This window comes from Salvelinus namaycush, chromosome 1, assembly GCF_016432855.1.
Source record: "Salvelinus namaycush isolate Seneca chromosome 1, SaNama_1.0, whole genome shotgun sequence".
Lineage (NCBI taxonomy): Eukaryota > Metazoa > Chordata > Actinopteri > Salmoniformes > Salmonidae > Salvelinus > Salvelinus namaycush.
Window position 1 is genome coordinate 34061592 of NC_052307.1, and position 27718 is coordinate 34089309.

General features: G+C 43.1%; 1 protein-coding gene across 7 annotated transcripts; it reads left to right on the forward strand.

Moving 5' to 3' along the window:
• The first annotated feature begins 1449 nt into the window (after window positions 1–1449).
• LOC120037908 (beta-adducin-like) lies at window positions 1450–27533 on the forward strand. 7 transcript variants are annotated; one of them, XM_038984129.1, is made up of 17 exons: window positions 1450–1865; window positions 14957–15168; window positions 15807–15948; window positions 16139–16290; window positions 19166–19246; window positions 19578–19727; window positions 19974–20117; window positions 20391–20489; window positions 20869–21045; window positions 21464–21709; window positions 23014–23121; window positions 23239–23325; window positions 23645–23713; window positions 23957–24083; window positions 24948–25034; window positions 25484–25517; window positions 26387–26474. In XM_038984129.1, coding segments are annotated over exons 2-17 (1869 nt in total). In that variant the 5' UTR covers window positions 1450–1865; window positions 14957–15003; the 3' UTR covers window positions 26388–26474. The 7 variants fall into 7 exon arrangements, with proteins under 7 accessions (XP_038840057.1, XP_038839824.1, XP_038839968.1 ...); XM_038983896.1 differs by lacking the exon at window positions 25484–25517 and having other exon boundaries at window positions 26387–27533; XM_038984040.1 differs by lacking the exon at window positions 25484–25517 and having other exon boundaries at window positions 24951–25034; window positions 26387–27533.
• The last annotated feature ends 185 nt before the right edge of the window (window positions 27534–27718 follow it).

A 27718-nucleotide genomic window follows, 5' to 3' on the forward strand; every position in this document is an offset into this window, starting at 1 on the left:
CATATCTGTATTCCCAGTCATGTGAAATTCATAGATTAGGGCCAAGTTAATTTATTTAAATTGACTGATTTCCTTATTTGAACCACAACATGCAAAAACTGTTGCATGTTGCGTTTGATCAATTTCCCACAAACAAAAGGGGGGTCTCAACTTAGAGTTGAGAGTTAGAATAGTAGAATACCCAAGGAGCAATTTCAAAATTTGGTTATGCATTAGCAGTTTTTCTCTTATGTCAGTCAGTGATAGTCACTCAATTGGCCATGTCAGCAAAAAAAAATGTAGATTGGTATATTAGTCTAGCAGCCAGCTATCTAAACTTATAGTAATCACGGTCAAATAACCGCCCGGCCATTGATTTTGTTAGTCAGTCTGACTTCGATATCATATTAAAAACTGAAAACATTCTTTCCACCCTATCGCAAAATGTGTAGAATTGCACGAAATGACCTGTAAAATTGCTAAATCTTCTCTCCACCAAATGTGTAGAATTGCAACAAACTTGTTTAGAACAGCAACATTTTCTCTCCACCCCATGGCCAAATGTGTAGAATTGCAACAAACTTGTTTAAAACAGCAACATTTTCTCTACACCCCATGGCCAAATGTGTAGAATTGCAACAAACTTGTTTAAAACAGCAACATTTTCTCTACACCCCATGGCCAAATGTGTAGAATTGCAACAAACTTGTTTAGAACAGCAACATTTTCTCTACACCCCATGGCCAAATGTGTAGAATTGCAACAAACTTGTTTAGAACAGCAACATTTTCTCTACACCCCATGGCCAAATGTGTAGAATTGCAACAAACTTGTTTAAAACAGCAACATTTTCTCTACACCCCATGGCAAAATGTGTAGAATTGCAACAAACTTGTTTAGAACAGCAACATTTTCTCTACACCCCATGGCCAAATGTGTAGAATTGCAACAAACTTGTTTAAAACAGCAACATTTTCTCTACACCCCATGGCCAAATGTGTAGAATTGCAACAAACTTGTTTAAAACAGCAACATTTTCTCTACACCCCATGGCAAAATGTGTAGAATTGCAACAAACTTGTTTAAAACAGCAACATTTTCTCTACACCCCATGGCAAAATGTGTAGAATTGCAACAAACTTGTTTAAAACAGCAACATTTTCTCTACACCCCATGGCAAAATGTGTAGAATTGCATGACATGAATTAATTAAATTATCACCTAACAAAGTAAACAATACACATGCACTTCTAAATGTAATTTGACTGACTAACATAGTCATATTTGATTATTGACCGCCACCCCTACATAGGCCTATAGCTTCTGCCTCTAAATGCCATGCCTATGAAGGGTAGGCCCTAATGGTCTTTGTTTGTTTTTCCTTTGAGTCCTTATTTTCAACCTCGAGCACAAGGTGGCGCCAGTTTGATGTAATTCGTGTTCACAGCTTCAATGTTTTTACAATATTACAATTCCAGGCTGCCATAGGACAAAAATCAAACTAACACCCTTGGGGTGTGCACCATATTTACATTGAATTCCAACGTGATGTTTTCTCACAAAAAGTTATATCAAATCAAATAAATTGCTGTAGAATTTTGTGGAGTGCTAGCGGTGTCGAATCGTGCAGAAGATCCTTACGGAGGTCAGGGTGTTGGAGTGTGGGCAGGCTTAGCGATGGGCTGGTCCAGGCGCGCTCAACGATGAAAAACAACGGGGATATATACCAACGGCCGCGGTAGAGGCAGACATCGCGGAATCACCAAGCATTGTAAACATTAGCGTTGCATTTTAATTCCTGCAGATAGTGTTATTTGGGTTTTAATTCCTACGACAGAGGGTGTGACGCGCCCCCACAAAGGACAAGGCGCGGACAATGCACTGAGGTAAGCACTCAACATAACTTAACATACCTGAATGTTTTTTTCATTGATGTAAATTCGTTTTGAGTAATTTAACCTATCAACATATTCGTGACAATCCATTTGCCGATACACACCTTTCATTTGGTGACATTGCTCCGCAATTAAATGTAAGCCTATACTATAATGTGTGATGCATGCCTGCCATAACACTGATGGGAGAATGACCAGTGATGTAGAAAATAAAACCATCTCCAACCTGAAATGAATAACATTTCTAATTCCCTATAATATAATTTCAAAAGCCTAGTAGATCCACCTTTTTCTCCCAACTGTGCTGCCAACTATGGCCTACATTTTTATTGGTCTGCTAATCATCACCAGCAATCTGTTCTGCCGCAGCAGACATGGATGCCTATGATTTATGGACATTCTTCATCAGAATAGTATAGCCTATCTATTCTTTTCGATGTTAGAAATGCGTTTCTCTTGGCTTTTAACGTATTACATGGTGGTTCTGTTATATTTGAGTTTACATAGCCCATGCAGGGCAGATGCTCTTATTTTCCAACGTCAAACCGCATAAAGGGAATTGGATTATGTCACGAGGAGGGACCGTCTTGCATGGATGCGCCCTTTATTTGTAATTTTATGGGATTGGTCATTTCGCTTTTTATTATGCAGATTGGGGCCTGTGTAACCAGGCTATAATGGATTCGTGAGGACAAAAAGTGGCGTCTCCGCTCACCTCTTGGTAACACCACAACATAGCTCGGCATATTGCGGGTGGCCATCAGTTTAGATCTTCCTGCCAGGCAGGGCTGAAACATCAGTCGCGCAGTGGGAGCTGATGTTGCAGCGCTGCTCGCCTGGTTGCTAGGCAGCCGTGCAGGGGGCATGGGGTATCATATGAGGGATGCTGCTATGGAGGAACTGAACAAAATGGAGAGGCTAGGCCTATTTTTTAAGGAGTCACTTGAATCCACTTCCTTGCTCTGGTCAGATGATCATTTGTTTTGAACAGACCTAGTGGTTAGAGCGTTGGGCCAGTAACCGAAAGGTTGCTGGATCAAATCCCCACGCTGACAAGATAAACATCTGTCATTCTGCCCCTGAGCAAGGCAGTTAACCCACTGTTCCCCGGGCCCCGAAGACTTGGATGTCGATTAAGGCAGCCCCGTACCTCTCTGATTCAAAGGGGTTGGGTTAAATGCGGAAGACACATTTCAGTTGAAGGCATTCAGTTGTACAACTGACTAGGTATCCCCCTTTCCCTTTCCTAAGCTTAAGTAAACAATCAAATGGCTTCTTTCATGTACAGTGCATTCAGAAAGTATTCAGACCCCTTCACTTTTTCCACATTTTGTTACGTTACAGCCTTATTCTAAAATGGATGACATAAATATTTTACCACATCAATCGACACACAATACCCCATAAGGACAAAGCAAAAACAGGTTTTTAGAAATCTTTGCAAATTTATTAAAAATAAAAAACAGAAATACCTTAAGTATTCAGAACCTTTGCTATTAAACTCAAAATTAAGCTCAGGTGCATCCTGTTTCCATTGATCTTCCTTGTTATTTTTCTACAACTTGATTGGTGTCCACCTGTGGTCAATTTAATTCATTGGACATGATTTGGAAAGGCACACACCTGTCTATATCATGTCGCACAGTTGACAGTGCATGTCCGAGCAAAAACCAAGCAATGAGGTCAAAGGAATTGTCCGTGGAGCTCCGAGACAGGATTGTGTCGAGGCACAGATCTGGGGAATGGTACCAAAACATTTCAACAGTATTGATGGTCCCCAAGAACACAGTAGCCTCCATCATTCTTAAATGGAAGAAGTTTGGAACCAGCAAGACTCTTCCTAGAGGTGGCCGCATGGCCAAACTACATCATTGGGGGAGAAGGGCCTTGGTCAAGGAGGGGACCAAGAACCCGATGGTCACTCTGACAGAGCTCCAGAGTTCCTCCGTGGAGATGGGAGAACCTTCCAGAAGGACAATCTCTGCATCACTCCACCAATCAGGCCTTTATGGTAGAGTGGCCAGACTGAAGCCACTCCTCAGTAAAAGGCACATGACAGCCCGCTTGGAGTTACCAAATGGCATCTAATTGACTCTCAGACCATGAGAAACAAGATTCTCTGGTCTGATGAAAACATGATTGAACTCTTTGGCCTGAATGCCAAGCATCACGTCTGGAGGAAACCTGGCATCATCTCTATGGTGAAGCATGGTGGTGGCAGCATCATGCTATGGGGGTGTTTTTCAGCAGCAGCGATTGCGAGACTAGTCAGGATCGAGGGAAAGATGAATGGTGCAAAGTACAGAGAGATCTTTGATGAAAACCTGCTCCAGAGCGCTCAGGACCTCAGACTGGGGCGAAGGTTCACCTTCCAACAGGACAACGACCCTAAGCACACAGCCAAGACAACGCAGGAGTGGCTTCGAGACAAGTCTCTGAATGTCCTTGAGTGGCTCAGTCAGGGCCCTCACTTGAACCCGATCAAACATCTCTGGAGAGACCTGAAAATAGCTGTGCAGCGACGCTCCCCATCCAACCTGACATAGCTTGAGAGCGTCTGCAGAGAAGAATGGGAGAAACTCCCCAAATACATGTGTGGCAAGCTTGTAGTGTCATATCCAAGAAGACTTGAGGCTGTAATCAATCGCTGCCAAAGGTGCTTCAACAAAGTACTGAGTAAAGGGTCTGAATACTCATATAAATGTGATATTTCAGTTTTCGATTTTTAATGCATTTGCTAAAATGTCAAAACTGTGTGAAAAAAAATTGATGAAGGAAAAAAATGATTTAATACATTTTAAAACAAGGCTGTAACGTAACAAAATATGGAAAAGGTCAACCGGTCTGAATACTTTCTGAATGCACTGTATGTTCATCAATAGCCTATAATTAGCTATTGCTTGAAGTAGGTTATTGTCAGCAGCACATTATCATTACTGTGTATTTCTCCCTCACAGTGGAGGGGTAGACTTTTATCTGTGGAGTAATGGGTGGGTGTATGTAGATAAGACAAGCACTCAGCATTTGTTCATGGCACAAGCCCTTTATACTCTGAGAGAAATCTTGTCTCTGGTGAACCAGCCACATCATGGAGACTGTGTTGAAGATTAGTTTCTAGGAACTCTGATAGTCTCAATGTATAATATGCCAGTGTATCTGTCCTTAGGGGGACGCCAAAGGTTACATGACTAAATGGAGTCTATTTCACTGCATTATCATTCATTTGTAGGTGAAACCGACGTCCGTGTGCTTCTAACAATATAGCTCCACTGCCCCTAGTGGACTAGTGGTCCTCTGCTCACAAACACACGTGACCCCCTTCCTTGACAAACTACTAACCGATTGAGCTACAGAAAAATATCTAATTCGATAGCTCCATTGGCGACATTTCAAGCTAGCTGTGGAGTGAGCTTATGGCATGTTCTTAACTCCGTAGCATTAGCCTACATAGTTTCATGCAGCTATTAGCAATGGAATCGGTTCAATTGTAGCCTAAGTGTACAGATAAACTACACACAAGCTTATGTGGAATATCTTTTATGTTCCAGATACTAATACTTATCATAAACATTATCGGTATGAAGTAAGTCAGAAAATCAATAATGTATGGAGACCTAATGCCGGAAGAGGAAGGGAGACAGATGCAGGAGAGAGGAGACAGTGGCGACATTGCTGTCTGGGGAGATGCACTGTCTCCATTTACCGAATCCAGGAAAGTGCTTAAGGTAGACAGACCCTTCCTGTGTTGTAACTTTAATGTGTTACAGAGTTAATGTTTAAGTTAATTCATTGAGCTGTATCTAAAGATATTTCTTTACAGTTATTTACATATGTAATTGTATTGGTTAGTATTGAATTACGCTTTTGACTGCAAGTTCCAGAATGCCTTGCGACAGGAAGTAGAGAGTGAACGCGCTAGTTAAGTGCAATTAACAGGTGATTGATGGCTCCTTTGCGCTAGCAGCTTGCTGGCATTGCTCTGTAGAATCTAAAGTTGTTAAATGTAACGTGATCAAGAATTATTACTAAAAGAAGCTTTCATATCAAACCCGACGTCCCGAGTCATTACTTTGAAGATAGTTATTCTATATCCTGGCCCTTTCCTTGGTTCAACTAGAGCTGTCTTTGTATCTTTTTAGACTACGTTTTATCTAGGCTCCATGTTCCGTTTAAAACATGTCATGAAAATGCATTCTCAAGATCCCAGTTCTTCTGCTGAACTTTAAAGCTGCCTGTTTGTCTATTTTTCATAGATTTTCTATTGCTGAGTGTGCATTTTGATATTTCTTTCCAGTTAACATCCTTCATCCTCCTCAATGTGTTGTTCCAACCTAGGTAGTGCATGACAGCCATTGGTTCAGAAGAATGCCCACTCATCATTGATTGTGTATAGTTCACAAGTTTGCGCATAATTGTTGATAACTATAAATGAAAACCATAATTACATCCTTTCAGAAGCCTTGCTCTAATCTCAGGGCATGTTCCGTGTGTTTAGATGCTGATGGTTTGACAGATTTTCTGCAACGATTTTCCAGCATCCTGTCCAGTTTAGAAATCTACCAAGCTGATACAGCAGAACATGTAACCATTTACCCCTGGTCACGATCATTTTACATAATGTATTATCAGACCGATCAGTTCCTCCTGTCCCTGTTTGTTCGTTTAGAACACACCCAGGCTATTAAAACCCTTTCCTGCAGTCAAGTGACTAAATCCCCCTCTAGTGGCCTCATTGGTGGAATGTTATTAATGTTTTTATTAATAAACATTATTTCAAAAACTCCGCTGACAATCAGGTGTTTCTATTTAAAACGGTTTTGTTATATTTCAGTCTTCTGTGATATAGAAAGTGTAATATTGGGATGCAAACTCAAAATATACATTTAAACTCTTATCTTTTTTTTAAAGCCCATAACCATGTGTGTGAGGTCTGTACTTTTCTTTCAAAGTATCTTTGTTTAATACTACTAAGAAACATTCTGTATGACCCTGATTTAGCCCACTGCAGTAAAAGGTTAAATCATCTGACTAAATAATGAGGACCGGAGCACAGAAGAGACGACAAATATTATACAAGGGTTAATTTAAAACGTTAACATCCCTACCAATAATGCTCAAGAGGAACTTTGATTAAAGCAATCCAACGCAATTTGGCCTGTTCATTTATGAAAGATGATCTCATTATTATGCATATAATTATGCTTGAATATTCAGGAAGATATCAACGCTGAGTTTTCTGTTATTTTTAGAACTTGAGATGAAAAGGGGGTATAGATCTAAAGTGCCAATGACAAAGACACTGTATCTTCACCCAGATATTTTTTTTTAAGTTAGCTAGGTAGTGACAACTGGCTGAGATGAAAGCGGGTTAGCATGGATAAACAAGACAGAATCAATGCTGACTTTTTCCAAAGTAGTTCCATAATTAGTTTGTATCCACTAACTGCACTTTCTCTCATTAACCTAATGAAAGCCTGGCCAGAGAAATCAATCTGGGACTACTTATGTAATACTCCTATTCACCCCCTCTTTCCTCTAACTGCATCTCCAGCTCTCAGAGTCAGGAGAAAGGCCTGGCTGCCATATCAATCCAGTGAAAGAGGCCGGTGCATTTACACAGATCAATAAATATTTGCACACATGCACATTAAATGTGGTTTCCACATGACCAGCTCCTAAATTGGACTGGCAGAGGCTCATCATATAACCAGCAGTCAGAGCTCCCTTGTCAGAGCTCCCCTCTTCTTCTCTTTCCTCCGGTTTTTCCTGGAGCTCAGGTGATGAGGCTGGGGAGCAGGAGGAGGAGGAAGTAGTGGTGGAGGAGTAGTATATTTGTCCTGAGGACCCGGTTGGACATGATTCCAGTTTGGGAAACCCTGGTCTACACCAACAGGGTCACCAGGAGGGACCAGCCAATGAAGATGGAAGTCCCACCCAGTTGACTAGATTAAAATGGTGGAAGCCCTCAATGGCGCAGCCCATGCTAATACAGCCTTTTGGCCAATAGAGGATTTTATCATTCGCTATCATTCTCTATGGCCCTGCCCTAAATAGTAATTCCTTTGACCAGAGCTGTATGGGCCCTGGTCAAGTGTGGTGCACTATATAGGGAATAGGGTGCCATTTGGGATGCAGTCACACTCACACTCACAACCACACCACAGTACAGCATGAACTAGGACCTGCCAGGGCAGAGGCCACAGAAATGTGTCTGTTTATATCAATCAATCAAATGTATTTATAAAGCCCTACTTACATCAGCTGATGTCACAAAGTGCTGTACAGAAACCCAGCCTAAAACCCCAAACAGCAAGCAATGCAGGTGTAGAAGCGCGGGGGCTAGGAAAAACTGCCTAGAAAGGCCGGAACCTAGGAAGAAACCTAGAGAGGAACCAGGCTATGAGGGGTGGCCAGTCCTCTTCTGGCTGTGCCGGGTGGAGATTACAACAGAACATGGCCAAGATGTTCCAATGTTCATAGATGACCAGCAGGGTCAAATAATAATAATCACAGCCGATCATTCAGAGTATCTCTACCGCTCCTGCTGTCTCTAGAGAGTTGAAAACAGCAGGTCTGGGAGAGGTAGCACGTCCGGTGAACAGGTCAGGGTTCCATAGCCGCAGGCAGAACAGTTGAAACTGGAGCAGCAGCATGACCAGGTGGACTGGGGACAGCAAGGAGTCATCAGGCCAGGTGGTCCTGAGGCATGGTCCTAGTGCTCAGGTCCTCCGAGAGAGAGAAAGAAAGAAAGAAAGAAAGAATGAAAGTGAGAAAGAGAGAGAGAGAAAAGAGAGAGAGAAATAGAGAGAGAAATAGAGAGAGCATACTTAAATTCACACAGGACACTGGATAAGACAGGATAAATACTCCAGATATAACAGACTGACTCTAGCCCCCCAACACATAAACTATTGCAGCATAAATACTGGAGGCTGAAACAGGAGGGGTCGGGAGACACTGTGGCCCCGTCCGACAATACCCCCGGACAGGGCCAAACAGGCAGGCTATAACCCCACCCACTTTGCCAAAGCACAGCCCCTACACCACTAGAGGGATATCTTCAACCACCAACTTACCATCCTGAGACAAGGCCGAGTATAGCCCACGAAGATCTCCCCCACGGCACAAACACAAGGGGGAGTGCCAACCCGGATAGGAAGACCACGTCGGTGACTCAACCCACTCAAGTGACGCACCCCTCCTAGGGACAGCATGGAAGAGCACCAGTAAGCCAGTGACTCAGCCCCTGTAATAGGGTTTGAGGCAGAGAATCCCAGTGGAGAGAAGGGAACCGGCCAGGCAGAGACAGCAAGGGCGGTTTGTTGCTCCAGTGCCTTTCCGTTCACCTTCACACTTCTGGGCCAGACTACACTCAATCATAGGACCTACTGAAGAGATGAGTCTTCAATAAAGACTTAAAGGTTCAGACCGAGTCTGTGTCTCTCACATGGATAGGCAGACCATTCCATAAAAATGGAGCTCTATAGGAGAAGGCCCTGCCTCCAGCAGTTTGCTTAGAAATTCTTGGGACAGTAAGGAGGCCTGCGTCTTGTGACCATAGCGTACGTGTAGGTATGTACGGCAGGACCAAATTGGAAAGATAGGTAGGAGCAAGCCCGTGTTATGCTTTGTAGGTTAGCAGTAAAACCTGGAAATCAGCTCTTGCCTTAACAGAGAGACAGTATAGAGAGGCTAGCACTGGAGTAATATGATCACATTTTTTGGTTCTAGTCAAGATTCTAGCAGCCGTGTTTAGCACTAACTGAAGTTTATTTAGTGCTTTATCCGGGTAGCCGGAAAGTAGAGCATTGCAGTAGTCTAACCTAGAAGTGACAAAAGCATGGATACATTTTTCTGCATAATTTTTGGGCAGAAAGTTTATGATTTTTAAAATGTTACGTAGATGGAAAAAAGCTATCCTTGAAACAGTATTGATATGTTCGTCAAAAGAGAGATCAGGGTCCAGAGTAACGCAGAGGTCCTTCACAGTTTTATTTGAGACGACTGTAAAACCATCAAGATTAATTGTCAGATTCAACAGAAGATCTCTTTGTTTCTTGGGACCTAGAACTAGCATCTTTGTTTTGTCCGAGTTTAAAAGTAGAACATTTGTCGCCATCCACTTCCTGGAACACAGGCTTCCAAGGAGGGCAATTTTGGGGCTTCACCATGTTTCATCGAAATGTACAGCTGTGTGTCGTCCACATAGCAGTGAAAGTTAACATTATGTTTCCGAAGGACATCACCTAGAGGTAAAATATATAGTGAAAACAATAGTGGTCCTAAAACGGAGCCTTGAGGAACACCGACATTTACAGTTGATTTGTCAGAGGACAAATCATCTACAGACAAACTGATATCTTTCCGACAGATAAGATCTAAACCATGTAGACCAATTTGGGTTTCCAATCTTTCCAAATGAATGTGGTGATCGATGGTATCAAAAGCAGCACTAAGGTCTAGGAGCACGAGGACAGATGCAGAGCCTCGGTCTGACGCTATTAAAAGGTAATTTACCACCTTCACAAGTGCAGTCTCAGTGCTATGACGGGGTCTAAAACCAGACTGAAGCATTTCGTATACATTGTTTGTCTTCAGGAAGGCAGTGAGTTGCTGCGCAACAGCTTTTTCAAAACATTTTGAGAGGAATGGGAGATTCGATGTAGGCCGATAGTTTTTTATATTTTCTGGGTCAAGGTTTGGCTTTTTCAAGAGAGGCTTTATTACTGCCACTTTTAGTGAGTTTGGTACACATCCGGTGGATAGAGAGCCGTTTAATATGTTCAACATAGGAAGGCCAAGCAAAGGAAGCAGCCTTTTCAGTAGTTTAGTTGGAATAGTCTATGCAGCTTGAAGGTTTAGAGGCCATGATTATTTTCATCATTGTGTCAAGAGATATAGTATTAAAAAACTTGAGTGTCTCCCTTGATCCTAGGTCCTGGCAGTGTTGTGCAGACTCAAGACAACAGAGCTTTGGAGGAATACGCAGATTTAAAGAGTCGTCCGTAATTTGCTTTCTAATGATCATGAGCTTTTCGTCAAATAATTCCATGAATTTATCACTGCTGAAGTGAAAGAGAGAATGGATGGAAAGCTTAGGCAAATAAATAAGTAACCTGTATTAAAACTGATGAAAAATCAACCTGAATGTGGTGATACAGTACACATAATTAAGGTTTTTCTGTGATAGTGCACAATGCTTTCTGTGTACCAAGGCTAATTCAAGTTTGTACCACCACAGAATAAAATCCTTCAAATGAAAGGTTGTGGGCAGCAGTTCATCCATACTATTAGGCCTGGTGGTGGGAGTGACTTGGTATTTGGGAGTAGATTTAATGCATTAGGGAGGAGGAATTAAGAGTGCATTTAGATCAGTGGCGGTCGGTGCAGTTTAAGATGAGGGAGGGCGATTATTTTTTTATGAGCATGGCCTTATTTCTATTACAGCAAATTGGATGGCTGTCATTCATATTCCATTCACCCAGTTCAATGTAACATTGATAGGTTTAGGCTACTACATGATGCTTCAATTTTCTCTCTACCCATCATGAGGTTGCTACAACCTAGCCTATGAATGAAAGTTGTCGAGAGAAAATTTTGAGGTGAAAGACAGTGACACAAGGACAGACAGTGACATTCAATACTTTCACACTCTTGCCTGCATCTAGCTGATCTAGGGTGTAATCATTAGTCCTAAAGTTGCAAACAAGACTTTCTCATGCAGGTATGTTTATCCCCGTTTGCTTCCATTTAAGAAACGTTTTTTCAACAGAATACAACCTTGATCACACATAAACACAGTTCACTTTCATAGCAGCCACATTGTATTCCTTCTTGCATCTACATGCTCACTTCCTCTCACCTTTTCCCTTTGCTTGCGGATTTCAATGCACGACACATCAGATGTCTGTGACCAGGCAAAAAATAATTTCTAAGCCAAACCATATCATAACCACTAACCGCTAAAAACAGCCTACATTTTTGTCACCATATTAGCTAAAGTAATGTCATAGTCAGCTAATAGAACTAACACGTTAGTAAACCCGCTACAATCATGCAGTACAGCGTACAGTCAGTTTAGCAGTTACACTGGCGAGCCCCCGGTGGCAATAAATTAGTAAAACCAAAGCTTACCTTGACTTGGAAAAGTTCAAGTGTTGGATAGCCATAGCTTGCTAGCTAACATAGAATCCCTCGCTGTTTGAGCTGGGTGTGAGTAGGTTAAACTAGCTAGCTGCATTAACTACCTAAGTAAGTACTCCTAATTCCTCTCTCTCTCTTGCTTCTACACTTTTGAATAAATTAATTTGTTTAAAACTGTTAAACTATTGTCTTTCTCTCTCTTTGAGTCAACTACTCACCACATTTTATGCTCTGCAGTGCTAGCTAGCTGTAGCTTATGCTTTCAGTACTAGATTAATTCTCGGATCCTTTGATTGGGTGGACAACATGCCAGTTCATGCTGCAAGAGCTCTGATCGGTTGGAGGATGTCCTCCGGAAGTTGTCGTAATTACTGTGTAAGTCTATAGAAGGGGTGAGAACCATGAGCCTTCTAGGTCAATGTACCCAGAGGAAGACGGATATGGCTTCCATAGACGGAAGCTAGCTGTCCTCCAGCTACACCATGGTGCTACCCTACAGAGTATTGTTGAGGCTACTGTAGACCTTCATTGTAAAACAGTGTGTTTTAATTAGTGACGTGAACGTCTGGTGACGTGAATATATTTAGTATAGTTTTAGCTAAAAAGGAACATTTTAAATGTTTCACTATTTTATTTTTATGAAATTCACTGAGGATGGTGATTCCATTCCTCCTCTGAGGAGCCGCCACTGATTTAGATAGTAGTAGAATGTTTACAGATTATGGGTAAAAACTGTTTGGGAGCTTGGGAAACCTTACCAACACAAAGTGCATATCCTGAAATTCACCATTGACTATTTAAAGGGATAGTTCAACCAAAATATACATTTTTATAATTCAGAGAAATGCACATAGATTTGTATTTTTGGTTAAATATACATTTAGCATCTGAGTTCATCACCATGTTTGCCTATTGTTGAGATGTTTACAATACCAGGCATGTTATTTTCATGTGATTTTCATGTGAAATATATTTTTCATCATTACTCACAATGACAAAGCAAAAACAGGTTCTTAGAAATATTTGCTTTTTTTTTTTAACTACTGAAATATCACATTTACATAAGTATTCAGACCTTTTACTCAGTAATTTGTTGAATCACCTTTGGCAGCGATTACAGCATTGAGTCTTCTTGGGTATGACGCTACAAGCTTGGCACACCTGTATTCTTCTCTGCAGTTCCTCTCAAGCTCTGTCAGGTTGGATGGGGTGCGTCGCTGCACAACTATTTTCACGTCTCTCCAGAGATATTCGATTGGGTTGAGTCCGGGCTATGGCTGGGCCACTCGAGAACATTCAGACACTTGTCCCGAAGCCACTCCTGCGTTGTCTTGGCTGTGTGCTTAGGGTCATTGTTCTGTTGGAAGATGAACCTTCGCCCCAGTCCGAGGTCCTGAGCGCTCTGGCGCAGATTTTCACCAAGGATCTCTCTGTACTTTGCTCTGTTAATCTTTCCCTCGATCCTGACTAGTTTCGCAATCCCTGCTGCTGAAAAACATTTCCACAGCATGGTGCTGCCACCACCATGCTTCACCATAGAGATGATGCCAGGTTTCCTCCAGACGAGATGCTTGGCATTCAGGCCAAAGAGTTCACTCATGTTTTCATCAGACCAGAGAATCTTGTTTCTCATGGTCTGAGAGTCAATTAGATGCCCTTTGGTAACTCCAAGCGGGCTGTCATGTGCCTTTTACTGAGGAGTGGCTTCAGTCTGGCCACTCTACCAGAAAGGCCTGATTGGTGGAGTGCAGCAGGGATGGTTGTCCTTCTGGAAGGTTCTCCCATCTCCACAGAGGAACTCTAGAGCTATGTCAGAGTGACCATCGGGTTCTAGGTCTACTCTCTGACCAAGGCCCTTCTCCCCCGATTGCTCAATTTGGCCGGGCAGCCAGCTCCAGGAAGAGTCTTGGTGTTTCCAAACTTCTTACATTAAGAATGATGGAGGCCACTGTGTTCTTGGGGATCTTCAATGCTGCAGACATTTTTTTTGGTACCCTTCCCCACATCTGTGCCTCGACACAATCCTGTCTCGGAGCTGTACGGACAATTCCTTCGACAACATGGCTTGGTTTTTGCTCTGATGTGCACTGTCAACTGTGAGACCTTATATAGACAGGTGTGTGCCTTTCCAAATCATGTCCAATCAATTGAATTTACCACAGGTGTAGTCCAAGTTGTAGAAATATCTCAAGGATAGTCAATGGAAACAAGATGCACCTGAGATCAATTTCGAGTCTCATAGCAAATGGTCTGAATACTTATGCAAATAAGCTATTTCTGTTTATTTGTAAGAAATTTCTAAATACCTCATAAATTATTTTATTTAAGCAATTTTAGAATAAGGCTGTAATGTAACAAAATGTGGGAAAAGTTAAGTGGTCTGAATGCTTTCTGAAGGCACTGTGCATGTGGCTAATCGGAGTAGTTTCAGATAGCACAGGAGAGAGGGCGTGTTTGTGGTCTTATCTGCTGTTAGCAGAAATGTGTATGTTCACTGGCGGAGGGTTGGTTGGCTCTTTTTGAAAACCTTTACGGTAAGTCTTACTGGTTCTCCCATTACTGGCCCTCTATGATTGAGTTGACTTCCTGCTGGCGGGCGTTGTAATGTTGCTGTCTGACCTCTTACTGCTAATGCTGCATTTCTCCACTTCCCATTGGTTCCGCTAGCCAACAGCCCACACAGGCTTTACTCTGTGGAATATCTCATCCCTGGTTTTGGGGTGGGAGATAAGCTCCTGTGTCTATGTTGAAAGTTGAGGCTTGGTACCTACAGTAGATTACAATAAAATAAAAATAAAAATACAGTCCATTCATGCACTGTATTTGTTGCATAAATTAAGAGTGTGTGCGTCACTAGCAGGACTTAAAAATGCGTTTTTCTAAATGTATATCTTTCTATTTGAAACAGAAATTAATGGATCTTCTTCTCCTCTTCCCAGCTCTCCCCACCCCTCGTCCTGTGGCACCCCCTTGTGAGCAGTAGAAGATGAGCACCTCGCCCACCCCTAAGGGCACGCCTGTGCAGCAGAGCTCCAGCGATGGGGGCCCTAGTGATGGGGTCCTCGAGGCTCTTGTGTCTCCACAGCACTCTACACCTGGCTCCTCCGGGCCCCAACACAAGAAACGCGTCTCCAGCCTCCTGCAGAGCCCGGTGAGTAAAACACTGTGTGTGTGTGCGTGCGTCCTGTCTGTTTGGGTCTGTGAGCGCACACACGTGTCTGTTTGTGCATATGCACATAACTTTTCAAGGAGCGGTTTTAAAAAGTCCCACTTCAGTTTTGCATTATGGACATCCCTTACTCACTCTACCCTGACCTCCCCCTCATCCCATCGTTCCACGCTGTGTCCAATCCCTCTGCCCTCCACTCTCCCTTCCCCCTCATTAGATCTCCAAAGATATGATTATCTCCACAGCTCAGATTTAATCTGCTCTGAATCACCACTTGACAGCTGCAGACGGGAGCCTTTGCCATAGTGTGTGTGTGTGTGTGTGCGCATGTGCCGTGCTTGTGTGCAAGCGACACAAAAAGGAGGCCTGGAGTTGTGAAGATAGAAGTAGCAGCGGACAGTGCTAATGAATGGCGAGAGGGAAATGCATTAGATGATTCGGTTTAAAAGCCTTTTATTGTGAACATTTGATGTGTCTGTCTGCTTTAGGAACTATGCTGCTCTATGCAGTATTTGTGAGTGTGTTTGGGTGAGTGTTTTAGCCCTCAGGCTAATTGTGTGTGCATTTTAGCAGCATGCAGACTAATGTGTGTGTGTGTGTGTGTGTGTGCGTGCGTGCAGTCGTTCCGTGAGGAGCTGGATGTTCTGATCCAGGAACAGATGAAGAAGGGAGGCAGCAGCTCCAACCTCTGGGCTCTGAGGCAGCTAGCTGATTACATGGCCTCTCACGGCTCACCTGCCGCCCTGTCCGCCTCCAGTACAGGTACACACACAAACAAATATACTCCTGTTAAAATAGACGTCACCCAGACATTGAGCCAAATAGAAATCGATTGCAAAATTTCCCTAACATCAAGACACAGACAAATAACTCCCCAAATCACCTCACCAACAGATAAAACACACACAAGATAATGTTCTGTGATCTGCTATTGACTTCTCTCTCTGTGTAGGCATGATGATGGTGACACCCATCAACGACCTGCATGGCTTGGAGCCCAGCGGCATGGTGAAGGGAGAGAGGCTGATGCGTTGTAAACTGGCCAGTGTCCACCGCCTTCTGGACCTTTACGGCTGGGCCCAGCTCAGCCACACCTGCCTCACCGTGAGTAGACTTGCCTGGCTGACACTCTTTCTGTGTTTCTCTCTATCATTCTTTTGCTTTGTTCTTTTAGAGCCCTATTTTGACAATGCAAAAAGCACTACTGTTCAAAGAGATGGTTTTAGTACCATCATTACCATTACAATGTCCATGAGTAGGGCTGTTGCGGTGACCGTATTACCGCCACACCGGCGGTCACGAGTCATGAAGGCAGTCAAATTCCACATGACCATTTAATGCCGGTAATTAGGCTTCTCCAAGCTCTGTTGCTGCTGCTGGTCATTAGTAGCCTACCAAACTTGCTAACTGCCTGGTACTCAGCACTCTATTGTACCTCTAATCACTCTGACATCAACGCAAATGTAATCGAAGATCTAATCAAACACTTCATGAGAGCCCATGAGCTCATGTTGCGGAAAATTTCTATAGCCTACGTAATTGCGGGAGAAAACAGAGTGATGGCCGCTAATAAAAATAGGAGGATCCTATCAGCTTTCTATAGGCTAGGCCTACTATATGTATTTCTCAACTTTCCTAATATTAAGCACATTGCTTATCTTTACAACAGGAGTATAGCTTACCTGGCTGGCATGAAAATAAACCACGGGGAAAAGCATCCTCCATTCGCTATTTAAGTGCATAGATTACATGTATTTTTTCCCGCTGCCCCCGTTTCGATACAGGTGCATCATAATGGTCCATTCTAAATCAAAACAAATTTCACACATATATTATTTGGTATATGTAAAGACAAGATTAAATCAAGAATAGTCTGATGGGTGACAATATTAGCCTATCACCTGTAGTATATATTATCACTTGTGAATGATGCCCAGCATAAGAAACAATGCCCTTTTTTTGTGACTTTTTCTAATCATAGTCACACACCTCATGTAGCCTAGTCCATAGGCCTATATGTTTTAATAAGGTTTGTATCACAACTAAATTGGCCAAATAACTTCTTAAAATTAAGAAAATTAATCCACTTTACAAGGGATTTAGAGCCTAACTGGCATACATAAGCAGCGCGTGAGTTTCATGTTTGGGGAAGATCATTTTCACCATAAAAATGCTACTTTTTTAAATAAAAGCATTACATGCATAATTGCATTTGCGGTTACTTTTGATAATGGTGTTTTCCTGCTAATGGAACATATGCGCTTATAGCCTTCTACCATGAGCTCATTGCTGCTCTTATAATGTGAAGAAATAGCCTAATAGTTTATCAACATTTTAAGATAAATGTTCTGATCTGTTACGTCAGCCACATTGCATAAAAACTTTGTTTTTTTTATGCTAGTGGTTGTATTAATTTGGGATCTATCGCATCCCACAACTGTCCCAGACTGTTTGGAATATTTATTTCTTGCACAGAATAGATTAGGTCGACTTTTGTACTATGGGGGGTGGTAGATTGACATAGGCTAGTGCTTTTGTGGTTCGTTAGGCCTACTCATCTTTTTGGCTGACAAAAGTAAATGTGGACAGTTCTTCCAATATCTTCAATATGCACCTCGGGAATTGGATAAGGACGTGTGCAGTTGCATCCCTGATGTGTCTGTCTTCACTTGTAGCCTGTGCGAAAGACCGGCCACGCAAAGGGGATGCCGCTGTGAAATTCTAGGCATTATCAAGTGCTTGTCAAATTGTGAATGAGAGACTGATGCAGTGTGTACAGCCTGCACAAAACACAAAGCAGAGCTCATGCCTTTTCAAGCAACTTTTTTCATATCATTAGAATTGCATCATGTAGCCTTACAATGTATTAAAAATCAAAAAATATAGCCCAATGTTTGTAGAACTACTAACATTACATTTATAACTCTAAATTAAGCATATAGGACTACCTATTTTCTTTGTTAACCGCTCAACACAGAATAGCCGCATGTGCGCACTCCCTCAAATCTTAGAGAAAATATCCTTTCTATTTTATTCAGTTTGTTCAATTGTATTCTTCATGCTATAAAATAATGGTATGGAATTCTAACCAAATCTTGTCTGCTAAATGAACTAGTGTAGCCCACAGCCAGATCAGGACCTAACATAAGGACAACTCAGACTATGCTATTCTTCTCAAATAGACTACATTTTCTTCATATCATGCTTCTTTAGATCTGTCTAAAATAAATCATGGATTTATTGTGAAGGCTGTATGTGGTGTAGGCTATATTACATTGATTTATTAGACTTTCTAAAATGTAGATGTTCCAAAGGTCTGCATCACCAGACCTATGCGTGGAAGCCAGGAGATGGTAAATGTGTTTGTTAATTAACTGTCAATTACCGTGAGACCGACAGTCATTTGCTTGACAATCACCGGCTGACCCCCACAGCCCTATCAATGAGTGTAAAATTGTATGCAGGTTTTGAAAGTTTGGAGCAGATACTTGACTATGTCATTGTGTAACTCATTTTAAGAGAACATCTCAGTTTTTACCTTGTCACGTTCGTTTCAATGATTGGACCAAGGCGCAGCGTGCGTAGGATTCCACATGTTTAATAAACTCACCAAACAAAACAGAAACGTGACGTTCTGTGCTGCTCACACAAAAACAAGATCCCACAAACAACAGGTGGGAAAAGGCTGCCTAAATATGATCCCCAATCAGAGACAACGATAGACAGCTGCCTCTGATTGGGAACCATACCAGGCCAACATGGAAATCGAAAAACTAGAATGCCCACCCTAATCACACCCTGACCTAACCAAATAGAGAAATAAAAAGTCTCTCTAAGGTCAGGGTGTGACGTACCTTTACTTTCTCTCACTCTATCTTTGTTTGTATTCTATCCATCCCTTCCTTTTCTCTATCCCTGTTCGTAAAGTTTGGTATCTGACAGAGCTGTGTGTGTGTGTGTGTGTGTTGTCTCCTGTCAGCTGCGTGTCAGTAAGGAACAGGAGCACTTCCTGGTTCTGCCCAATGGCCTGGCCTATGGTGAGGTCACTGCCTCTAGCCTGGTGAGTTCACTACTAATTCTGCTCCACAGTCATAAAGCGAACCTCTCTACTTGCTGTGGGTTATTATGTAAATAGCCTGATCCCCATTTGAGTTTAGCTGCTAACGTAAACGGTACTTTTATACTGGCCGATACACGTAAGCACTAACTATTCAGTCATCTCACTGATGCTTAGTTTAACTTGCCCCTGTTATCACAGAACTCCTTCAACAAGGGCTTAACAGTTAAACATTGTAATAAACAATACGCATTGCAATAAGCATTACACAAATATAAATGAATGTGACACTGAGCTCTAATGCTAGTGTTGCTCTGTGTTGTTGTCCTCCCAGGCGAAGGTGAATATCCTTGGGGAGGTGGTGGAGAGGGGCAGCACCACCCTGGGGGTAGACCTGGATTCCTTCAGCCTCCACTCAGCCATCTACTCTACCCGGCCAGACGTACGCTGTCTGGTGCACCTCCACACCCCCGCCACCGCCGCCGTGAGTCACACATACACTTAGGCCCTGCCTAGGGGACAGGGCACACTCAGAACTATCATTAACATATTTTCACATAGTCTCAAATGTTTTTTCTAAAATAATGGAGTTTTAGGACTAGGTAGAACTAGAGATTATACTTTTTAGTATAAGATATAGACATTATTCACATTTAATGATGACCAGTGCTGAAAAAACATGTAAAATCCTTCATTCCAGAATGTGACTTATAGTTGTCTGTGTGTGCAGGTGTCCGCCATGAAGTGTGGCCTGCTGCCACTGTCCCATGAGGCTCTGCTGGTGGGTGAGGTGGCGTCCTACGACTACAATGGGCTGATGGAGAACGAGGAGGACCGGGTGGAGCTTCAGAAGAGTCTCGGGCCCACCTGCAAGGTGAAAACATTATGGCAGAGCAAGGGTTAACGGAACAGGCTTGTGATTGTCCTGATACTGCTAATTTGCTGCTTGAGAAAAGAATGGCACCATAAATAGGGAAAACATTAGTTACTTTTACTCAATATATTTGTAAAACAATAACAATTGCAATGACAGGGCCGAAGAAAGAAGAGGAAATGAGAGATAATGAACAAAAATAAGAGTGTACTCTGAGGCAAAAGAGGGTTTTACTATGTTTTTTCTCTTGCTGAAGTCTATCTTTATTCCTAGGTGCTGTTGCTTCGAAACCATGGCATCGTGGCCCTGGGGGAGTCAGTGGAGGAGGCTTTCTACACCATCTATCACATACAGGCTGCCTGTCAGATCCAGGTACAGAGACACACGTACTGACATCGCTTCTGCTGCTCCCTCCTGCCAAAGGCTTGAGGCACAACTCTGACAACCACACTGAGAGAGAGAAGGAGGACTCCCAGACTCATAGCTCAGTGACTGTGTGTGCGTGAGAGAGAAAGACAGAGGGAGAGGGTGAGGGAGAGGGAGAGAACTGCCAGACTCATAGCTCAATGTATGTGTGTGTATGAGAGAGAGTAACAGCACACACATGCACAGCTTTGACAGTTTCACTCCTGAATGCTTGTCCTTGCCTTAGTACCCTTGTACTGTGACTGTTGTATGTGCAGTACTGTAACTGTACGCTTGCCAAACACTAAGCAGAACACACTGCTGCAATCCTGTGTTGTGCTGACAGGTGTCAGCATTGTGCAGTGCTGGAGGAGAGCAGAACCTGATCATGCTGGACCGCTCCACCCACAAACCCAACGCTGCAGGCACCGTGGGCTGGGCCGGATCCACCTTCGGCCCCCTGACCAAGAGTCGACTCGGGGAGCACGAGTTTGAGGCTCTCATGAGGACTCTGGACAACCTGGTGAGATCAAAAGACAGAAGCACATTTACAATGCTAGAAGTATTTTCAATTTAGTGGAACGAGTCAATGTAGAGTACTGCTTTACAATGCTAAAAGCATTGTCAATTTTGTGGAATAGGGAAAGTCATTATGAATAGGGCGGGTTAAAATGCTGTTTATGACATGCACTGCACTGGATCTTATCAAACAGGTCACGTGTGTCCCCCTGCACGATCCATTAACATCCACCACACACAATACTGGATAAACAGTACATAGAATATGCAGACACTAAGAGGGCTCCAGACACAGGTCTTACCTACTTTAACCCTCCAGGATGTGGATCATATGGATCACTTTTACCCCTGGACATTGGACATTTACAATACATCAATCAGACAAAAACCTTCCTATAAACCTCCCTCTCCCCACCCTCCAGGGTTACCGTACCGGCTACGCCTACCGCTTCCCCGTGCTGCTGGAGCGCTCTCGGACACGGAGGGAGGTGGAGGTACCCGCCACAGTCCACTCCTTCCAGTTTGAGGAGGAGGGAGTGCACCCGTTACCCCGCCAGCACCCCTACGCCCAGCGGCAGCAACAGGAGAAGACCCGCTGGCTCAACACCCCAAACTCCTACCTGAGGGTGAACCAAGACCAAGCCAGCCCCGGACACCAGCGCACCACAGTAAGTATCTGAAGGCCAGCCTCGGACACCAGCGCACCACAGTAAGTACCTGAGGGCCAGCCTCGGACACCAGCGCACCACAGTAAGTACCTGAGGGCCAGCCTCGGACACCAGCGCACAATAGTAAGTACCTGAGGGCCAGCCCCGGACACCAGCGCACCACAGTAAGTATCTGAAGGCCAGCCTCGGACACCAGCGCACCACAGTAAGTATCTGAAGGCCAGCCTCGGACACCAGCGCACCACAGTAAGTACCTGAGGGCCAGCCTCGGACACCAGCGCACAATAGTAAAAGTACCTGAGGGCCAGCCTCGGACACCAGCGCACCACAGTAAGTATCTGAAGGCCAGCCTCGGACACCAGCGCACCACAGTAATTATCTGAGGGCCAGCCTCGGACACCAGCGCACCACAGTAAGTATCTGAGGGCCAGCCTCGGACACCAGCGCACCACAGTAAGTATCTGAGGGCCAGCCTCGGACACCAGCGCACCACAGTAAGTATCTGAGGGCAATGTTCCCTCAACATTGTTGCTTTTATTTTAAATATCTATTATATTAGAATTTCCACTAATGCAATTGAATTGAACAGCCATTAAAGGCTATGTGTGTGTGTGGCTAATTAATGGATGCAGATGCAACCTTTATTTGTGTGCGTGAAAAGGTGTTTAAAACAGGGTGTTTGCTATAGTACCTCAGGGAGAGAGATTGTTGGAGTCCTTTCAGACAGAACAATACCAGGCAGGCAGAGACCCTCTTACATCAGGCAGGGGGAGGAGACTAGCTCTCACTCTCCCTGTCTCTCTCTCCTGTACCTCCCAACCTCTCTTTCTCCTGTCCTCTGCATTGCAGCGGAAAGCCCAGTACTGGTTTTGATTACTGCAGTGCTATCTGCCCTCTGGTGGTGGAAAAGAAAGTCACTGCAGGGGTGTTTCTCTGTCTGAGAACACGTGATAATAATAACACTGCACTCAGAATGACAACAACACTGTATAACACACTGGTTTAAAATAATGGTTATTGTTGTATCTTGATTCCAGTTAAACATGCATTCAGAGTCAAATGACCATGGTGCAAATATTCTTTACTGGATTCAATAGAATATTAGGAGGATGTCATTCGAGAAAGGCACATACCTTTCTCTCTCTCGCGCTCACGCCCTGTCATATATAAGATCAACTTTGTCCCCCAAAAATGTCATTGAAAGCACAAACGTGTTGATGGGGCAAAAGCATTTGAAGCAATGTTTATGGGATGGGTCATGCAGCCGAACTCCTGACCCTCAACACTCATCTCTCTTTCTTCAGTGGCTGAAGACAGAGGAGATGCAACAAGGAGCCATCAAGATTGAGAACTCAAATCAGTTTGTTCCTCTTTTTACCAACCCTCAAGAGGTGCTGGAAACACGAAATAAGGTACGTCTGCCTTACTGCTCCCAGTGAGCGATGATGTCACAGTATGGATGTATTACAGGGATCACATGGTTTGGTGTTGGGTTTTCAGCCTTTCAGGGTCTTGTTGTGTATCTCCAGATCCGGCAGCAGAACCGTCAGGACATGAAGACAGCAGGACCCCAGTCCCAAGTACTAGCCGGTGTCATAACGGATGGTAGTCCACTGGTAAGGCTCAAGTACTAGGTCTACAGTGATGTGGCTACTAGTGCTGGAGTATGTATGAATGCTTGTTTTTTACATTTTCATTTGATGTACGGTATTTCTGTCTTAGGTGTTAAACTGAGGCCCTATGGTCTTGTCGCAAGAGATGGGTTGTTTACCCTGTTGTCTTGGTTAAATACGATTCCTAACCCAGCTGCAGAAGCTACTTTGGCCACCTAACCATCCCCATTAATCATCCTTTCTCCCCTGTTTCTCATTGTAAAGTCCATTCATTCATTCATTCATTCAACCCCTCATCCTCCATCCTGCTAATCTTCCCCAGGTCCAGAAAAAACTGCATGTTGCTGTAAAAAAGAGTGTGCTCTCAGTCAACAAAAGCATCAAAGTAAAGGTAAACAAATAAGTAAGATAGTCTGAGAGAGAGAGGAAATCATGAACCATGAAGACGATTAAACCAAGGAGCTCTTCTTAGAGCAAACACAAAGAAGACTTGGAAGTTATTGCAATGTTCAACTTTCCTGGGAATGAATCATTTGAGTGTGAAATTGAAATGAGATGGGAAGCATCTTGGGTCGACAATGATTATCAAAACCAAAACAATTGTAATATCCTTTCCTTCTCCTTTTCATCCTAGTCTCCAGACCCGGCAGAACTTGCGATACTTGAGCCGGAGACCCCCAACCCGTTTAACCAGCTGACAGACAAGGAGCTGGAGGAGTACCGCAAGGAGGTGCAGAGGAAGGCAGGAGGTCAAACAGATGGTAAGTGCACTGCTACCAAAAGCTATCCCTCACACTAAATCCAGAGCTTGGACTATTAGGTTCTATCTGCATTTTTGTCAAAATGTTGTTATTGACATAGCTTTGTTCTGTAAAATGTTCTCTACCTACAGTGTGTATAGTTCACTAAATATCCCAATTAATGTTGTTAAGTTCAAAAGAATAAAAGATAACAAAAATTGCTGACACCATTCAAACCAATGAGGGTTCGGAACTTTAAAGCCAATTATCTCAGAATAATATTTTTGCAGATAGAACCTTATAGTCCCAAGCGCTCTAAATGTTGCCTTACACTATCCCTCACTCTAAATGTGTCTCACTACTGGCTCGCTATTGCCTTATGACTCAAACAAATTCTTCCGCTGCTCTATGTTCGCTACATACTTCAGTCTGAGACTGCCGTCGTTAAAGTTGTTTGTGGTGACGTCCAAATGAGGGGTGTTGTACAAAATCATCAGCGATTGGTTCATCTCTAACCAATCAGAGTATTTACCCATGTGTGTTATGGCTCTGGCCCAACCCATCGTTTTCTGACAACAATCAGAACGGTTAGAATGTGTTGCCTTCTATAAATCTTTGGGGAGGTTCTCAGATCCAGACTCATTGCGGAGAAGAGACTAACGTCCGTGGGCGTGGTGTAGCATTTGGCCAGAGCAAGGAGTTTGGGTAGCCAGGCAAGGCTCACTATACTCACAGCAATGAAACCTCAGACTGTACAGTTAATGTGCCTTTCTTTCACCAATTCCTAATTCACTTCTCACTCTGCCTCACAACTCTTGCACGCGGCTTACTAGAATTAGCTCTATGCACTGTTCTCCTGTGTCTGTCTGTCGTTCTGTGCGTCAGTAGGGGAGGAGGTGGAGAACGAGAAGGAGTCTCTCCCAGCTACCCCCTCCACCAACAACCCTACCCCCTGCAATCCCCCACCCTCAGGTGAGACTCAGCCTGCAGTGCTGAACACACACAGCTGTCTTTGCTTGCCTTGCATACAGGGGAGAAGGACCGCTCAAATTCCTACATGACAATATGTGGGGCCCTGTACTGTTGTCTCCACAACCCCTATTGCGCTCACCATCATTGAATATTTCCCAAAATATTTCAATCCTAACTTGAGATATGTAACATGGACGTTCGCATTAAACATGCATTGATATCAATGTATGGAGTTACGTGCATGGATCTCAATTCTGAGAATATTGTACAATAAGCTCAGTGGCTGAGTGATGTGTGTGTGTGTGTGTGTGGTGGTGTTTGTTGTTGTAAATGTGTCACATTTCAGCGCCGTCTTGTGACGCCCATCTGTCTTCACAACTACTGTATGTACCTCTCTCCTTCTGTCTCTGTGTTCGTCTTTGTCTATGCTCCTCTATACTGACTCATAGGGCACCCCTCTGGTACTGAGATCTTGTCTCAATAGTAAGTACTGAGAAACAAACTGTAAGACATGGTTGCACTCTCATTAACCAAGCATGTTTAGTTGGGCACAACTGCAATGACATGACATGTCTGCAGTGAAGGGTAGAGTGGGGTAAGTTGAGCCAAAAGGGTAAGTCGAGCCACCCTTTTTTCTCGGAAACCATACCCCAAAAAATAATTTGACCAAATATTTAGAAAGAGGTCATCATTTCATGGAGTCTGTGAAGGAAGAAACCACATGGAAAAAGTGGTAAGCAAGTTAGGTCCAAAAAAGTATATTTCATTTATTGTGTCAGAAGTTCCATGATGCTTGCATCTAAACCAAAGTAGATCATTTTAAGATTGTTATACATCAGTTGGGGTCTCTATAAGCTTCAATATGAGGTCCTAAACATGTCCGAGCATGAAAGTGCATCCTTGTAGCTGTGTGGGCTAATATATTCCAAATGTTTCCCTTGGGTTTAGTTGAGCCAGTGGCCATGGGGTAAATAAAGATAGTTTTAAAAAGGTAGCGGTAATATTTAATTCAGGGCAGAAGGTGGCTTAACTTACCCTGTCCCGCGGCTCAACTTACCCCATACCCGTATCACTTTTTTTGGGGCAAGCTATGTTTTTACATGAATTCTGCTTATTTCCAGGGATACACAACATCCTGAAATATATGTAGGAAGGATGTTTTTTTGCATGTGCTACAGACGGCTATATCGATGGTGGGGGTTGTATATTTTTGTGTACTTCCCGCATACTATGGACTTACTCCACTCTCCCCTACTGTTCCATGCAGCTAACACAAAAACACAAAAACAATCTATTTACTCTGATTGTTTTTTTTCCTTTGCTTTGTTTTACTCCAATAATAAATGAACAAGATGAGACAAAGAAAGACTCCACAGCAGTTCAGAACGGGAAAGGAGAGGAGGAGAAGCAGACCACGGAGGAGCTGGAGAAAGGGATGAAGGCTTTGTCTACCAACGACACTTCTACACCCCCCTCCACCACCCCTGCTGCCCCACCCGCTAAACCGCCCAGCAACACCCCTGAGGGATCCCCCTCCAAGTCCCCCTCTAAGAAGAAAAAGAAGTTCAAGGCCCCCTCGTTCCTAAAGAAGAGCAAGAAGAAAGAGCAGAAAGAGAAAGCTGAAACTTGAGGGGACATGTAAAATGATTCTGACACGCACCCTCCACTTCTAGCCATATACACGGAGGCAAACACACTAACTCGCACTCAAGTCTCCTGTATGTATAGCTCAGTCACTCATCACGTCTAGAAGTAATTCTAATTCTGTTTGTTTTTTTGGGGGGGGGGGGCGATATTGTTTCTGTACAACTCTCAAATGATCTTGAAACAATCCACAATCATTCTAAATGAAATAGAATCAACAACACCACCTGAATTATGCACTCCCTATTTATTATAAGAAGTAACGCACTTGACACGTATGTATATAAACCAATGTTGCATTGAAGTATCCTCATAGGCACCCTCTGGCCTGGTCATGTTTATTCGTTTTTAATAGTCAGACGAAGGTGACGGGTATGTACATACGAGCACAGGTGCACTACATGTAGAATTATGCAGGTATAATAATGTGCTCTTTTTTTTTAGCAGAAGTCTTGTTCCAATTCAACTAACTATTCAAATCATAGAGAGCAGGGACAAATAAGAAAATAAATGCTAAAAAAAAGAAAGTCCCCAACATTAAGCTGACAGCTATAAATGCCACTAATACCAAGCAAGGATATGATCTAAGCATTGTGGGAGAAACCTGTTGCTTGATGTTGCAAACTGAAGCCGAACTAAAAGGTACTAAACATTCCACTCTTCCCCAAATTATTCTTTGAAATATGTGTACAAAATACCTCTACAGCTGTAATTATTTTTATGATCAGTAGCTGTTATCAAAATGCTGATGTGTGATATTTGTTGGTTTTTAATGTATTATTTCATATTAGAATGTAAAGTGAAAAGTTGCAAGGTTGAAATGTACCAGTCATTAAAGATCAAAGTTGATTTCAATCCAGTTTGGTTTGATCTGTTGTTCGTTACACTAGCAACTGCACTTAATCATGTGAGATTCAGGTACTGTAAAGTCGCCATTCTGATATACCTTGCCTAACTTTTTAATAATTCATCTTGGTTAGATATGCCTTATCAAGACATGATCTCACGTGTGATAGGAATAACATGTGCTTCAATACTTT

Excerpts from the sequence above, each read along its gene's own strand:
- LOC120037908 (XM_038983896.1), top strand. The coding sequence starts at position 15,004 with ATGAGCACCTCGCCCACCCCTAAGGGCACGCCTGTGCAGCAGAGCTCC. Across the intron at positions 15,949-16,138 it reads CCTGTCCGCCTCCAGTACAG|GCATGATGATGGTGACACCC; the intron begins GTACACACACAA and ends CTCTCTGTGTAG. Across the intron at positions 25,035-26,386 it reads CTGCAATCCCCCACCCTCAG|ATGAGACAAAGAAAGACTCC; the intron begins GTGAGACTCAGC and ends TAAATGAACAAG.